Source organism: Mustelus asterias, chromosome 25 (genome assembly GCF_964213995.1).
Source record: "Mustelus asterias chromosome 25, sMusAst1.hap1.1, whole genome shotgun sequence".
NCBI classification, from domain to species: Eukaryota; Metazoa; Chordata; class Chondrichthyes; order Carcharhiniformes; family Triakidae; genus Mustelus; species Mustelus asterias.
In genome coordinates, this window is record NC_135825.1 from 30,993,219 (window position 1) to 31,010,170 (window position 16,952).

General features: G+C 43.1%; 1 protein-coding gene across 1 annotated transcript in view; it reads right to left on the minus strand.

Annotated features, from left to right (window-relative positions):
* Positions 1–16,464, minus strand: part of LOC144479208 (peptidase inhibitor 16-like) — a 43,262-nt gene extending 26,798 nt beyond the window's left edge. The window contains exons 1-4 of the mRNA XM_078197870.1: positions 16,315–16,464; positions 13,245–13,463; positions 7,358–7,467; positions 6,831–6,919 (exon numbers count right to left, since the gene is read on the minus strand). Coding sequence (XP_078053996.1) covers positions 6,831–6,919; positions 7,358–7,467; positions 13,245–13,463; positions 16,315–16,464 — 568 coding nt within the window. The remainder of the gene's footprint in view (positions 1–6,830; positions 6,920–7,357; positions 7,468–13,244; positions 13,464–16,314) is intronic.
* Between the last annotated feature and the right edge of the window lie 488 nt (positions 16,465–16,952).

A 16,952-nucleotide genomic window follows, 5' to 3' on the forward strand; every position in this document is an offset into this window, starting at 1 on the left:
AATAAAGACATGAAGAGTTCCACACCCTCTATTATGCCAATAAAAACAGCAAATCTTTCTTAAAATCTCCTTACAAGAGATAAACATACATGAAGGTCAGGGAAAGAAAACATTCACGAGTCATAAAAGGGGGGGGGGGGGAGCGGGGGGGGGGGGGCGGGAGGAGGTGGGGGGTGGTGGTGGCACGATGGCTCAGTGGTTATCCTTGCTGCCTCACAACTCCAGGGACCCGGGTTCAATTCTGCCCTTGGGTCACTGTCTGTGTGGAGGTTGCACATTCTTCCTGTGTCTGCATGGGTTTCCTCCCATAATCCAAAGATGTGCGGTTAGATGGATTGGCCATGCTCTAAATTACCCCTTAGTGTCAAGGGGACTAGCTAGGGTAAATGCATGGGGTTGTGGGGATAGGGCCTGGGTAGCATTGTGGTCAGTGCAGACTTGATGGGCCAAATGGCCTCCTTCTGCACTGTAGGGATTCTATGATTGAGATTGGTGCTGCAATGTAGCTTGTGGTTGGCAATCATTGGGCAATAATGGTAAGGGAAATGAATGTTGAATATAGTGAATAGGGTACTAATCAGGCCAACTGCTTTGTCTGGAATAGTATTGAGCTTCTTGAGGGTTCTTGCAGCAACACTCAGCCAGCAAATTGGAGAGAATCAAACAGGGAATTCCTCAGCATTGAGTCCACCATTGGTAGAATAATGAAAATTGGGAATGTTCATGGTCAGAACTTGTGGAACACAGAAACCTCTGAAGGTCGTGAGACTGGAGGAAATTACTAGGATGGAGAGGGGGTCAGGCCATCGAGGCACTTACAAACAGGGATGGCAATTTTAACATCAACGTATCGCTTAACCGGCAGCCAATGCAGGTCAGCAAGCACAGGAACAAGATCGTCCAGGTTAAGACACGGCAGCAGAGTTTTGGATATCACTCAGGTTTACAGAGGTTAGAACATTTTAAGTTGCCAACAATGCATTGGAATAGTCATGTTTAAAGAGAACAAAGGCATGATTGAGGATTTCAGCAGCAAATGAGCTGAGGAGCTGTAAAGTCAAGCAATGTAACAGAGGTGGAAGTAGGCAGCTTTGGTGACAGCATGATGGATTTGTGGTCAGAATCCCATCTCGCGGTCAAATATGCTGAAGTGGGGTAATTGAAATAATTCAACACAAGACATTATTGGCTTTGAACGCAGGCAAACATAGTTATAAGCATTAGCAGCTTTCAAAGAATAATTTTAGAGCCTTTTCTCAGCACGATTATGTAGGAAATTAACAATCACAAACTTAATGACCTTCAGAGAATGGGTCAGACAAAGTGTGGTCAGAAGCAGACTTCAACCTTCAGTTGGATAAAGGGGACAGCTGCAGCCTGTATAATACTGCTTATTAGGATTCTATAGTGTAAGGGTGATAACCAATATTTCTAAATATGTTATGCAGCCATTCTATCAGGCAAGCATGCTGTAGGAGGTGGTTGTGTCTCCCAAGCATGTTGGTGAATAAAAAACTTACAGACTTGAGTGGTTTCAATCTTTTGCCACAACAATGCCACCAAGGTTACAGTCTAGGTCAATCCTGGTGTATTGCCTTCCAACGGCAGCTTGGTACCACACAGTCTCAGGCTGCTGCCATCATGGCTGTGGTCACCAGTGGCTCAAAAGGGTTTTCAAGGTTTCATGGCAGCCCAGCAAACTACTAGGAATGCAGAGGCCCAGCCTCAGGGAAGGGGCAGTGGCTCCATGGAGCATAAACGTGCCACCCTCTCTGAATAACACTATTTGTGCTCCCACCACTGCCACTCTTGTCAGTGCCTTGGCTGTTGCCCATCAGGCAGCCAGCTCAGGCTGCTGCCACCCACGCTAAGGTGGTGCAGTCCATACTTGGGCCCTCTTGTCCCAATGCCTCTCAAGGGTATCCTGCAGGATCTTCTGGAGTATCCCCATAAAATCAGCAGTCATCTACCAACCATGCTGCAGCCATTGGGGTAGTACAGCACAGGAAAACTAGGACTGACCAAGGCACCCATAAGACGGGCGCGAGGGGAATGCACAAGTGTGATTACTGAATTTTGTGTAGAATATTGGGTTCGTTGGATGAAGTTAATTTGGAGTATTTGTTCCATGGGGGCTTTTATTTCAGAACAATGGCAAGAGGATGGTGAATGATAGAGCGATGTAATGTGTGAGGCTGATGTACAATGGGGATTTTGGATTGTGTGTACTGGAACAAGGTGACCATAAACAGCCCGCTGGAATGAGGGTGTTTGGTTACCTCCTCCTTTCCTTGTGATCCTCCTCCTCCTCCTACTGCTTCACTTCCTCCAGAGCCGCTTCCACTATCCATGGTGGTAAGATCAGTGCCCTTTTAATGACCAGATTATGGAGAATATGCCTGACCACCATGAATTGGGACACACATTCTGACGCGCTTCAGAGCTGGCCATCCAGGCAATGAAATTATTGCTTAGTGCCCAAGTGGTCTGCTCTATAATGATTCCTATGACAGCACAGGTATTATTGTGTGTATGTTGGCCACAATTGGGTGGGTGCAGATTGGAGCCATTGGCCATGTGTTAAATTGTTGCATGGCAGCCTTTCTCTGGTTTGATGTGGTGGCTCAAATATTTAGCGAACTATGGACTGGCAGAGGATGAAAGCATTAGGAATGCTGCCAGGAGGGTGGGTATTCACCTGTATGATGTGTTGAGCATGGTGGCACATCAATTTCACATTCAGTGAGTAATAACATTTGCAGCTGTCATACATTTCAACATATAAATCTGGCACCAGAAAAAAGACTTACATTGATATAGTGCTTTTCACATCCACCAGACATTTCAGCTTAATTAGCACCAAGGAAGCTTAGTCACTGTTGTCATGTAGGGAGCCACTATGGGCAGTGGACTGGGGTATGTAGCAGATGTCAGCTCATCCAGGGAAGGATCCCAACACAATGGCATTCAGGGGCGCAGTTATTTTTACAGCTACTGGTAGCACCATTCTTATTCACACAGCAACATTCCCTGGCACTCAGGACTCATTCCGAACATTCCAGTATTCCATCTCATCCTCACACACCAACCAACATTGCCAACCTCACAGTTTCTCTCCTCCTTGGACTAGCTGTGGCAGGAAGATTACCAAATCACAATGTAACACAACCACTGGCATTCTGCTCTGTCCTATGCAGTATAAGGTGGTACACAACGGCTTTGACAAAGAGTCATTCTGACTTGAAACAGTGGCTCTATTCTCTCTCCACAGATGCTGTCAGACTTGCTGAGATTTTCCAGCATTTTCTGTTTTTGCATGAGAAGGAAGAAGAACATCTCCTGATTCCCACAGAGGAGATGGCTCTCAGCATCATGAGGCTAGCAGTGGCAGAGCCCATGTCATCTGGCATTGTTGAGAACATTGAGGATGATGGAAGGTTCTTGCCTTATGCTCCTCCTCAACTCCCAGTACACCCTCACCCTTTTATCTGGCATGATAAGCAAGCTGCTGATGGTGTGACCATGGAACTCTTGCTTCTCACCCAATTACTCTTCACTCGCTCCAGCCTCCCCCTTCCAATTTCCTGCCAAGGACTGCTGCATGTGCAGCCAAAAACCCGAGAATGAAGAGGGAGAGCAACAGTTCAGTAATGGCAAAGATGACCCTTGATTTCATTGGACACAGGCACCAGCTGAGATGTTGGATCTGCATGCACTTTGTAGAGTTGGGATCCACACTTGATGCGTCAGGCAGGCACAGAGGTAAAGGATGGTTCATTTTGTCAGCCCCCCCTCCCCTCCCCTCCCCCGGAGAATGAGGTTTCAGATGTGCTCTGCTGCAGAGGGCTTAGTTGGGGACTTCAATGAGACGGCATCCAGTAGAGTGCTGGTGGGAAGGCACACCGAGATGGTGGGTGCATTTGCAGGCCTGCCACACTGCCTCCTGTCATCATCAAGGAGCATGGAAGAGTCAGATTCCAAGTTGACAGAGAGCATGGTACAGAGCTTCCCAATTCTTCACAACCTTGGCTCCATCTCCTCCGCTGCGCTGCAGTCCCAGAGGCACTGCCATTGCTGCCCATATACCCATTGCAGCCTTTGTGTTGCTAGCTTACCAAATCCTCTGCCCTCCCTTTCAGGATTGAACAACAGTTTCTGGCAAATCCATGAACAGGACACAGCACCTTAAAAAGACACTGCTTCGTGCATCCTGGTAATAGCAGAAGTTCAGAACAATATGGGTTCTTTAAGGAACCTTTAAGGAAAAATAGAACAGGCCTATCTTGCATCTTCATGCCTGACACTTGTGCAGTAATGTGTACATTCATTGTGAGGACCAGTAACAGTTCAAATTAGGAATCTTGGCGTCACATCAGCCAGTTGGATTATGTGATTTCAGGATAGTGCTACTCCATGAGGCAATGCCGAATCAGTCTATCCATCTTACTTCCAGGTTGTTTTCAAATCAATTACATTACCAGGCAAACATCTGTAACAAAGCATTATTTCTTACCTTCTGCGTCTGATTTCGGTGCTGTGAAGAGAACAATAAAAAAACCTCAGAGACTTTTTGAAAAACATTTAAAGGCCAACAGCCTTCAAACCTGAAAGAGGTTAGTGATAGTGCCAGGTATTAACTTTTGCAAAACTTCTGAGTACAACCACAGTACGACCTCACAATCAACTAGTATATGGAATACATTTATTCCAGTGCAGTCTAACTTTTTTTTCCATTTTGCTTTCTGCTCCTTTTACAGCTTTTGTTAGCTGCTGCAGATTTAGATTTTTTGGGGCCAAATTTAAAGTAACTAGGTTAGGTGCCTGTTTCAGACCATACTCATTTCAAATCTCAATCTACTCCAATGGAGAATAAAACCTGGTAGGGAATAACAAAGTTAACTCAATGCCATCAGTTACTTACTAGGTTAGTCAAGTTAAAATCACTCACCTGATGAAGGAGCAGCACTCCGAAAGCTCGTGATTCCAAATAAACCTGTTGGACTTTAACCTGGTGTTGTGAGACTTCTTATTGTGCTTACCCCAGTCCAACGCCAGCATCTCCACATCAAGTTAAAATCACTCCAGTGTCTCTGCCCCCTTGTTGCTGTTTGATACGTTTTGTATTATTTCTTGTATATATTTTCTATATTTGATTTTATGTCTCTAGATATAATACAAATATGATATAGAAACCACTTTTAAAATGTTCTGCTTTTCCCCCCAATTTCTTTTATCATTCATGTGCACCTGCTGTTTGATAGAGTCATGGGTGGCCATTATAAATGAAAAGGGTAATTCTAGAATCAAAGCTATAAATGTTAATTTTTGCCTCATTTTCAACATCTGAAGATTGGTTTTGCACTCAGATTTGATTTTGTTTTTCTTGTGTTTAAAGTTTAGTATAGCAGTTGATTTTTAACATAATGTTTGGTGCCTGGATCTCAATGTTCTAAGGAGAAGGATAACTTTCGTTTAGATTTTTCCTTGCACTCCAAGTGTTGTGCTGCGAAAATGGTGGCTGACGAACACTGAGTGAATTCTGTTGTATTTGGTAGTGCCGGGCAGATTCTACGTGTGTTTCTGGTGTCATTTTGTCTTCATGTTGCTGTTTCCCTACGATGATTGCCAACCCTCTCAGTATATCCAAGAGTCTCCTGCAATTATGGTTTGTTCTCCCACACTGAGCCGCTAGTTTACTTTGTGGTCTGAAACATTGTGCTCGCTCACCTCAGCAACCTCTGCCCTTGCTGTGACACCCCTCCACCTCCACCGCCCCCCCTCCCCCTCCACCGCCCCCCCTCCCCCTCCACCGCCCCCCCCTCCCCCTCCACCGCCCCCCCCTCCCCCCTCCCCCCCCACCTCCACCGCCCCCCCCTCCCCCTCCCCCTCCCCCGACTTCTGGAGTGCAGTGGGACCAGCCACCAGGGCATTCTCTGCCTGCTTTGAACTCAGAATTAATTTCAACTCTGTTCCCTACAAATAACTGGACTTCCAGATCTGTGATCATGATCAGTACTGATATTTGTATCAATAAGAGCAAGGTGAGGGAAAGCAAATAATAAACAATATGGGGTAAATTTTCCAGCCCCGCTCGCCATGGGAATCGTCACAGGAATGACAGAAAATTTGGCAGATTATTTAAAGGTCCGTTGACTTTGGTTAGGAATTTTCTGTGTATGGGTAGACATGACCAGAAAATTCCTCGCTATATGTCCTGGTCTTCAGTGTATTAAGGAGGGAGGGAAACCACAGGCCACTCTCCAGAAGGCACATCATTAGAATTTTAGCAAAGGGCAACTAACATATAGAAATTTTTAAGTAAAAACTTAGCAGATAATAACAAAATCAAATCAGGAACAATGAAAATATCCTATGAGAGGTGATTACCAGTCACAGAATAGAACTCGTGATTCAGTATACAGCCCATGTTAGTTAGTATTCAAACCTTATCTAGGTTCAAGACAAGCAGTAAAAGGAAACTTGTATCCTGAACTGATAAACTTGATAAGAAAAGATTGATTGCAAGCACAATTCTTCAGACCCTTTCCACCATCACAAGCAAGGTCAGCTGTGAATTCCAATGCACCAATGACTTCTGCTTATGACTATGCTGTTCTACTGAGGTGAGGTGAGGGTGGGGGTGGAGGGCAGCACTACAACTGTCACATGATCGAATGTCACATGATTGAACATCCAGTCAGAGTTGGCAGCCTATACACAACTTACTTTCTGTGAAGGCCACAGGAAGCTAATGATCAGATGTACTAAATAACAGAAGAAACACCTTTGTTGAAGCAATACTTTCAATTATTGGATAAAGGAATACTTACTGCAAAGTTTATTAGCACACTGAAATCCAGTTGGACATGCACTGCAGGGAGTTCCTTTTTTATATGGCAGCAATCCAACTATGTTACCCCTGGAAATAGAAGGACAGGCAAAGCTTTGATTGGATTGGCAAGTGTTCTGTCAAACATTTTACAGAGACAAATCCTGCTCTTGTCATTTCACTGCTTTACAGCCTTTGAATTTAATGCCATAAAGCACCAGCAACAATCCAAAAGTATTTGCCGTTACGGAGTTAGTGAAACATTGGGCGGGACATTCCGGCCTCGCTCGCCCCGAAACCGTAAAATCCCGCCCGAGGTCAACGGACCTTTCCATGGTCCGCCCCTCACCCGCTCCGATTCCCGTGGCGGGTGGGACGGTAATATTCCGGCCATTGTGTTGGTTCATTATCTTATTTTGCAGAATTTCACGAAACTAATAGTGTAAATCAGAAATACAAAAATATGACATAATATTTCAACGCAGAAAGGTGCCTGTCTGCGGAGATTTCAGTAATATTTATACTTACGGAGGTGCATAGTTGCATACCAGAATAGAGAGGTTTTTATTATCCAGGCCTTGTAGTTTATCACAAAAGTGAGAAGCGCAGCCCACCTTGTCAGTATCTGCCCATACAACCTGTAAAATGAATAATCCTAAATGTAGATTTGAAAGCTTTTCTTGGTAAAATCGCAATTATTAGTTCAGAAAGAAGGCTGTGACTATGCTTTAAAATTAATTAAAGATAAAGTCAAGATTATTTTATTTTTCTCAAGACCAATTCTGCTGCATATGTATCTTCAGTGAAGTCAGGGTACAACAATATGTTGCTGGCCATCGTTGGCATAACTTCCTTCATTAACCTCAACCCAAATACAAAGAAAAATAGTGACTTTGGCATTTGATTTCCCTTTCCTTCCTGAATCAGTAACATCAGGGCATGATAATACAACTGTCAGCCGCCCTATCATGCCTCTCCCTTTGGCTGTTCTTTTGTGTCAGAAGATGGAAAGGAAATTGTGGCTCAGGGATGCCAATTTAGTTTATCTGTTTGAAAAAATCCTGCAGTCCTCTCATTGCAGCATTTAAAATGCAAAATGCGACAAAAATTAACTCCAAACTCTGGCCTGGGGGCTCAGCTCCTCCCTCTGTGACTGGATCCTAGACTTCCTAACCCACAGACCACATGCAGTCAGTAAGGATAGGCAACAGCACCTCCTCCAAGATCATCCTCAACACCAGTGCCCCACAAGGTTGTTTCCTCAGCCCCTCACTACACTCCTATGACTGTGTGGCCAAATTCCTCTCCAACTCGATTTTCAAGTTTGCTGATGACACCACTGTAGTGGGTCGAATCTCAAACAATGATGAGACGGAGCACAGGAAAGAGATAGAAAATCTGGTGAACTGGTGCGACAACAATAATCTCTCCCTCAATGTCAATAAAACAAAGGAGATAGTCATCGACTTCGAGAAGCATAGAGGAGAACATGCCCCTGTCTACATCAATGGGAATGAAGTGGAAATGGTCAAGAGCTTCAAGTTTCTGGGTGTCCAGAACACCAACAACCTGTCCTGGTCCCCCATGCCGACACTATAGTTAAGAAAGTCCACCAATGCCTCTAACTTCTCAGAAGTCTAAGGAAATTTGGCATGTCTGCTATGACTCTCACAAATTTTACAGATGCACCACAGAAAGCACTCTTTCTGGTTGTATCACAGCTTGGTATGGCTCCTACTCTGTCTAAGACCACAAGAAACTACAAAGGGTCGCAATTGAAGCCCAGTCCACCACGCAAACCAGCCTCACATCCATTGACTTTGTCTACATTTCCCGCTGCCTCGAAAAGGCAGCCAGTAGATCCACCTTATTCTGTCAGGAAAAAGATACAAAAGTCTGAGGACACGTACCAACCAACTCAAGAACAGCTTCTTCTCTGTTGCCATCAGACTTTTGAAAGGACCCACCTTGTATTAATTTGATCTTTCTCTACACTCTAGCTATGACTGCAACACTACATTCTGCACTCTCTTGTTTCCTTCTCTATGTGCGGTATGCTTTGTCTGTATAGCGTGCAAGAAACAATAATTTTCACTTGATACTAATACATGTGACAATAATAAATAAAATCAAAAATGGTTCTTAAATTTATTCCAGGGTTTCACTACTGTATCCAGGAGTCCATTCCTTGGGTTCATTACTCTCTCAGAATTTTCTGATATCACTCCAACATTTTACTTTTACTAGTTTGAATTTGCATCCCCTATCCCACTGGATCATATTCTAGTTAATTATCTCATATACTTCTATATGATCCCTTTATATGCCTCCATTCAAGGCTGAAAAGCATGGGTTCTCCTCAAAACTCGATGAGCACATACCTCTTCTCTGCATTATATACAATCCCTGAATGCCTTTTATCTTGGTGGTCAGTGCAGGACATTGTATTCAAGGTGTGTCATATCAAGAGCGCTAATCAATTTGATCACAGCTTCGCCTAACTTGTATTCTTTGGCTACAGAGGTCAACAATCTACTGATATTGTTGTCTGGTGATTTTCAATGATCCAATATGTTTCATACCAACTCAATCATGATTCCATGGCAGGGGCAGCACGGTGACACAGTGGTTAGCACTGCTGCCTCACAGCACCAGGGACCTCAGTTCAATTCCGGCCTCAGGTCACTGTCTGTCTGGAGTTTGCATATTCTCCCCATGTCTGTGTGGGTTTCCTCCCACAGTCCAAAGATGTGCGGGTTGAGTTGATTGGCCATGCTAAATTGACCCTCATATCAGGGGATGAGCAGGGTAAATATGTGGGGTTACAGGAATAGAGCCTAGGTGGGATTGTGGTCAGTGCAGACTCAATGGGCCAAATGGCCTCTTTCTGTACTGTAAGGATTCTATGAATTCCTCAAAACGGTGGCCTGGGTCCAACATTTTTCAGCTGCTTCATCAATGATTTACTTGCATCATAAGGTCAGAAATGGAGATGTTCAGCACCATTTGCGACTCCTCAGATATTGAGGCAGTCCATGTCCAATTGCAGCAAGACTTGGACAATATCCAAGCTTCAGCTGACAAGTGGCAACTAACATTCACACCACTCAAGTGTCAGACAATGACCATCTCCAACAATAGAGAATCTAACCATCATCCCTTGACATTCAATGGAATACCATCATTGATTACCCCACTATCAATATCATGAGGGCTACCATTGCCCTGAAACTAAACTGAATTAGTGTAAATACTGTGGCTATGAGAGCACTTCAGGGGCTAGGAATCCTATGGCAAGTAAGTCACCTCCTGACTCACCAAAGCCTGACCATTATCTACAAGGCATAAGTCAGGAGTGTGGTGGAATACCCTCCACTTGCCAGGATGGGTGCAGCTCCAACAACACTCGAGAAGCTCAACAACATCCAGGACAAAGCAGACCACTTGATCAGCACCGCATCCACAAACATTCATTTCTCCACCACCGATACACAGTGGCAGCTGTGTGTGCCATCTACAAGATGCACTACAAAAACTCACCAAGGCTCCTTAGGCAGCACCTTCGAAAACCACCTACCATCTAGAAGGACAAGGGCAACAAACACATGGGAACATCATCATCTGAAAATTCCCTTCAAGTCACTCACCATCCTAACTTTGAAATAAGTCACCACTCCTTCACTATCAAAATCCTAGAACACCCTCCCTAACAGCATGTGGGAATATCTACACAACATCGGCTGCAGCAGTTCAAGAAGGCAACTTACCACCGCCACCTTCTCAAAGGAAAATGAGATGGGCCTAGCCAGCGATCCACATCCCATGAATGAATAAGAAAAAAGGTCTCACCATCAGTTAGTTAATCAGCGTTCATGCAGAATGTATGTCACAATTAGTCCTTCTTTTCTGAAGAACTTCATAGCTGTCCAGACTAAATGTAAGTTGATAGTGGCACAGTGGTGAGCACTGCTGCCTCACAGTGCCAGGGACTTGCGTTCGATTCCCAGCTTGAGTCACCATCTGTACAGAGTCTGCATATTCTCCCCGTGTCTACGTGGGTTTTCTCCAGGTGCTCTGATTTCCTCCCACAGCCCAAAAGATGTGCTGGTTAGATGCATTGGTCATGCTAAATTCCCCCTCAGTGTACCCAAACAGGTGCCGGAATGTGGCGACTAGGGGATTTTCACAGTAATTTCATTGCAGTATTAATGTAAGCCTATGTGTGACACTAATAAATAAACCTCGAAACTTTAAAGAAAGAATCATTCATGGTAAGCACGGCATCTGATCCAGAAATGATCAGTTAGAATATGGAATACAATGTCAAATTTACGTAAAATAAAAAGAGGGAAAGAACATTAGAGGTATACAAAAGAAACTGAAAGAAAAAAATAAAGTTAACTATTCTTACTTATTAAACAATTAATATCTGAAGTTCATTATCAGTGCCAGGAAGGCTGTTTAGCAATAAGTAAAAACAATCATACAATTAAAAGTATATTTACATTAAGATAGACAAGCACTGTTTGTGGGCAATTTAGTTTGTATATAATAGGTCGGCACAGCAACATCACACTTCTTCATGTACTTAAGTGACAATTTCCTCATGTATCAATTATACTGCAACTTTTGGACAGCAACTTCCTGATCTACACATTTAACTGTGTTTGTGCAGTTGCCACAGGCTGTTATCCAATTGGTACATAAATACTGGTGAGCACAGGCAGCTTCACTGTTATTTCAAACACAAAACCCAGCACGTTATAGTTTTGAGATGCATTGGAACGTTTTAATTGCAGTGCAAAGCACAAATAAAATCGATTTCCACTGTCATACATTCTGCATGAATGCTGATTAACTAACTGATGGTGAGACCTTTTTTCTTATTCATTCATGGGGTGTGGATCGCTGGCTAGGCCCATCTCATTTTCCTTTGAGAAGGTGGCGGTGGTAAGCTGCCTTCTTGAACTGCTGCAGCCCATGTTGTGTAGATATTCCCACATACTGTTAGGGAGGGTGTTCTAGGATTTTGATAGTGAAAGGGTGGTGACTTATTTCAAAGTTAGGATGGTGAGTGACTTGAAGGGAATTTTCAGATGGTGACGTAAGGGCTAAGAAATTGGTTCAGTAAATTGAGTGTTCAGTTGGAAAATATTTAAGTTAGTCAGGATAGCTCATTGTAGCATATGCATGCAGCATAATTCATTTATAGAAAAATGAGAAAGCTGATGGTAAAAAGTCAGCCATTTTGAATCATATGTGAAGACATAATTTAGAACGCAGTGCAGGCTTTGCAAATAGCCTGAATAAATCATTAATGTGTTTTTCAGCTTTTGCATTGGATGTTGCTGTTAGATAACAATCCAAAATGTTCCGTGTCCTTTACAGAGCTTCTGGTAATTGTGTGAATGGGCAAAGCAACTGTGTATTGTTGAAGACCATATGATGGCACAATGGATAGCACTGCTGCTTCACAGTGCCAGGGACCTGGGTTCAATTTCTGGTTTGGGTCACTGTCTGTGCGGCGTGTGCACATTCTCCCCGTGTCTGTGTGGGTTTCCTCCGGGTGCTCCGATTTCCTCCCACAGTCCAAAAGATGTGCTGGTTAGATGCATCGGTCATGCTAAATTCCCCCTCAGTGTACCCAAACAGGTGCCGGAATGTGGCGACTAGGGGATTTTCACAGTAATTTCATTGCAGTATTAATGTAAGCCTATGTGTGACACTAATAAATAAACCTCAAAACTTTAAAGAAAGAATTATTCATGGTAAGCACGGCGTCTGATTCAGAAATGATCAGTTAGAATATTGAATACATGTCAAATTTACGTAAAATAAAAAGAGGGAAAGAACATTAGAGGTATACAAAAGAAACTGAAAGAAAAAAATAAAGTTAACCATTCTTACTTATTAAACAATTAATATCTGAAGTTCATTATCAGTGCCAGGGAGGCTGTTTAGCAATAAGTAAAAACAATCATACAATTAAAAGTATATTTACATTAAGATAGACAAGCACTGTTTGTGGGCAATTTAGTTTGTATATAATAGGTCGGCACAGCAACATCACACTTCTTCATGTACTTAAGTGACAATTTCCTCATGTATCAATTATACTGCAACTTTTGGACAGCAACTTCCTGATTTACACATTTAACTGTGTTTGTGCAGTTGCCACAGGCTGTTATCCAATTGGTACATAAATACTGGTGAGCACAGCCACCTTCACTGTTATTTCAAACACAAAACCCAGCGCATTATACTTTTGAGATGCATTGGAACATTTTAATTGCAGTGCAAAGCACAAATAAAATCGATTTCCACTGTCAGGAAGCTCCTCAAGTATAACAAAAACACCTTAGACGTTCTCAGTAATCAAAAAAAGACAGAAATCTGCCAGCTCTCAAGTTCATACCTGCGTATAGTGTCCACACATTTTCCCTGGAGCACAGCTCATATTCGCATATGTGTAATCAAAGACTTCTAAGTACCAATCCTCAACTCCGGTCGGGGGGTCCAATGGACCGTTTGTCGCAAACAAATTTTCTCCCACTTTCCCTCTGTTTGGATTGTGTTTCCACAGGCATTTATTGGAGTATTTCTTAGCAACCTTTTCCAAGTGTGTGTCCCATTTCTAAAAGCAAACGGATTCCTAGTTAATATACACAAAAGCAGTACAGAATTGATCAATGTACAGAATACTTAAAATGAGGACTGAATCCATTTGAATTGGAATTTCATGAAAGCTCAGTTACGTTGCTAGGAAGGAAGTGCAGTGATATGAAATGTTGTCCGTGACCAAAAATTTAAATGGTCAATTAATATTATTATGCAAAATAGCTGTTTATTGGCATTGCGAAGCAATCAATCCAATATTGCAGTATTCAAAATTTATGATCCAACCCACAATTGAGGATCTATTGGAATTAGAGAATTTCAACAAAGTAAATGAAAAAGAAGATTTGCTCAGTTCAGTGAGTTCATAGTTGCTATATGATACAAATTAAGTCAATATTAAGCCGAACTCAACCCAGTACTGTGGATGAGTTTATCATTCAGATATTCTTCAGTTCAGGAATTATGAACCCCAATACTCATTCTGTATTGACAGAGACCTTTGCCAGAGCCTAAAACAGCACATATGTGCCCCTCCTCAGAATCCCTCAGGGGCAAAAGAAAGTCATCAGCTTCTCCCTGTACCACTAGAAATAGGACACAGACAGACAATTGTGTCATTGTTACATGGTCAGCTTGCATTTATGAAACAGTGAAAAGAAAAAAATCTATGAACACCCAAATTCATGTACAGAATATAATATTCCAGTTCCTGAATAACACATTTCTTTGGATTAAGAAGTATTTGTACAGTGCATGAAACTTTCCAAAGTACCAAAACTAACAGAATATTGTTCTTTCATAGTCAAATGCAACACAAACAGAAAATGAGATAAATGGCCAGATCATCTGTTTTGGTAGTCTTGGTTGAGGAATGAAAATTGACTAGGATAATGAGAGAATGTCCTTTTTTTTCAAATAGCATCATAGAATTTCTCATAACGTCCAGCCTGCATCCCTGTTTAATTTCTCAATGAAAAGATCATTATAAGAATCCCTCATTATTACACAGGAACAACAATTTAGATTATGTACTAGATTGGGTCTTGAATTTATTCATTTGAGGGACATGGGTGTCACTTGGCCAGTGTTTATTGTCCATCCCTCGTAGACCTTGAGAAGGTGGTGGTGAGCTGCCTTCTTGAATCGCTGCAGTCCATGTTCTGTGGGTTGGCCCACAATGCCGTTAGGGAGGGAATTTCAGGATTTTGACCCAGCGACTGTGAAGGAACGGCGATATAATCTACAATGTTCTGACGTGGAGGTAACAGCTGGAAACTGAGCTAAGTGAGTGCATCAGATCTTCAATCAAGACTGAAAAGTGGTTAAGTACTCTGTTAATTGTATTAAACTTTATAAGAAATGTGATTTAACCTGGGCTCCCCATTGGCAGTGAAAATGTAAGAGGAAATAAAACAAAACCAGCTCCTGCAGTTACCTTATAAACATTAATCCAATTAACCAATAAAATATTATCAAGAAAACTAGATACATACTCCTCCATTAGTCTCAAACTTAGTAAGCCTTCAGGGGAAATTTGAATGATAAGGATTTGACAGATTCCAACTAGGTAGCTACAAAACCTGGTGGCACAGTGGTTAGCACTGCTGCCTCATAACTCCAGGACTCGGGTTCAATTCCAATCTTGGGTGACAGTCTCTGTGGCGCATGCACATTCTCCCATGTCTGCATGGGTTTCCTCTGGGTGCTCTAGTTTTCTCCCACAGTCCAAAGATGTGCAGGTTAGATGGATTGGCTGTGCTCAGTTGTCCCAAGATGTGTTGGTTAGATGGATTAGCTATGGTGAATGTGTGGGGTTACAGGGATAGGGTGGGGGAAGAGGGCCTGGGTAAAATACTCTGTCAGAGAGTCAGTGCAGACTTGATGGGCTGAATGGCCTCTTCTAGGGATTCTGTGATCACTTAATTTACTGTATCCACCTACCCATTGCACCTTTTTACATGCACTGAACTCCATTCCACATGCTTTTTATCTTTTCCTATGTCAGCTAGCTACATGCCTTTTGATGAAGGGTCATCCAGACTCAAAACATATAGCTCTGTTCTCTCTCCACAGAGGCTGTCAGACCTGCTGAAATTTTCAGCATTTTCTGTTTTTGTTTCAGATTCCAGCATCCACGGTATTGTGCTTTTATTTTATTATAGACCTGCCTTTTGGTTTTTATAAACTGAATGCCCATTCACTCCATCCATAGGAGTCTTGAGGGTAGCATAACTAAATCTTACTTTCTTCCAATGCTTTTGCTCCACTTAGAATTATTTCCCTCAGTTAACATTAATCTAACCCAACTCCGTGGATGAGTTTATTATTTCAGGTGTTGTTTAGTTCAGGAATTATGATCCCAGGAATTATTGATTTGGTCTGGCAAGTGGGACTGGTGTACTTGTGTGTTTCAAACCAAACCTATCCAACCATGCTTTTTTCCCCCCAGAACAGATTAAAAGGATCAGTGGGATATAATCAACAGTTCTAGAGTGAAGAGTGGCACAGTGGTTAGCACTGCTGCCTCACAGCACCAGGGACCTGGGTTCAATTCCTGGCTTTTGGGTCACTGCTTAGTGTTGAGTTTGCACATTCTCCCCATGCTTGCATGGGTTTCCTCCAGGTGCTCCGATTTCCTCCCACAGTCCAAAGATGTGCAGGCTAGGTGAATTAGCCATGCCAAATTAGCCAAACAGGTGCTGGAGTATAGTGACTGGAGGATTTTCACAGTAACTTCATTGCAGTATTAATGTAAGACTACTTGCGACTAATAAATAAACTTCACTTTTTTTCTCTCAGATTTCCTCCACTGTTCCTTGGAATTAACCACTCACTCACACTGTTCCCTGGAGTTACCACCTACTCACCATACTCAACATGTTGGATGCATCGAAGATCGAAGAGCGGAACTTATTGTGTGCATCGACCAGATCATTCTTCTGGGATTTGGTTAGAGAGTGGCTGAGCTGGGGGAATGTGAGAGACATGAGGAGCAGGCTGAGAAATCCGGCTGCCATCCCTTTTCCTGGCGGATGCAGTGAGGAGCTCGTTCTGGCCTTTCTGGACACGGAGTCCCCGCTCAGAAGCGCAAAGCCCCATGATTGTGACCGCGAAACAATGACGCGACCACTTTATGACACCGGCCCGCTGATTTAGCCCTTTCATATTAACGCTCAGGAGAAGTAACTGTTGGAGGGTGAAAAGGGACCCTTGCAGAGAAAGCAAGCTGGCTGCAGGGACTTCATTTCATTTCCTGGGGGCTGGGGGGAATACCCTAAAGATGCTGCGAAATTCCCAGCTGAGCATTTGCGCCACAATTGCCCAGAGACACCAACAGCGCTGGGAAATAGCCCACAAAGCCACTTAAGTCGCTAACTGTAAATGGTTCTGCCAGTTTTACAATCATAGTTCCTCAGAAGAAGATTGGGGGGGGTGGGGGTGACATTTCTAGCGTAACTATTTTAGACACCCAGACCAAACCCCGCCAGGACCCTTCCCAACAGCC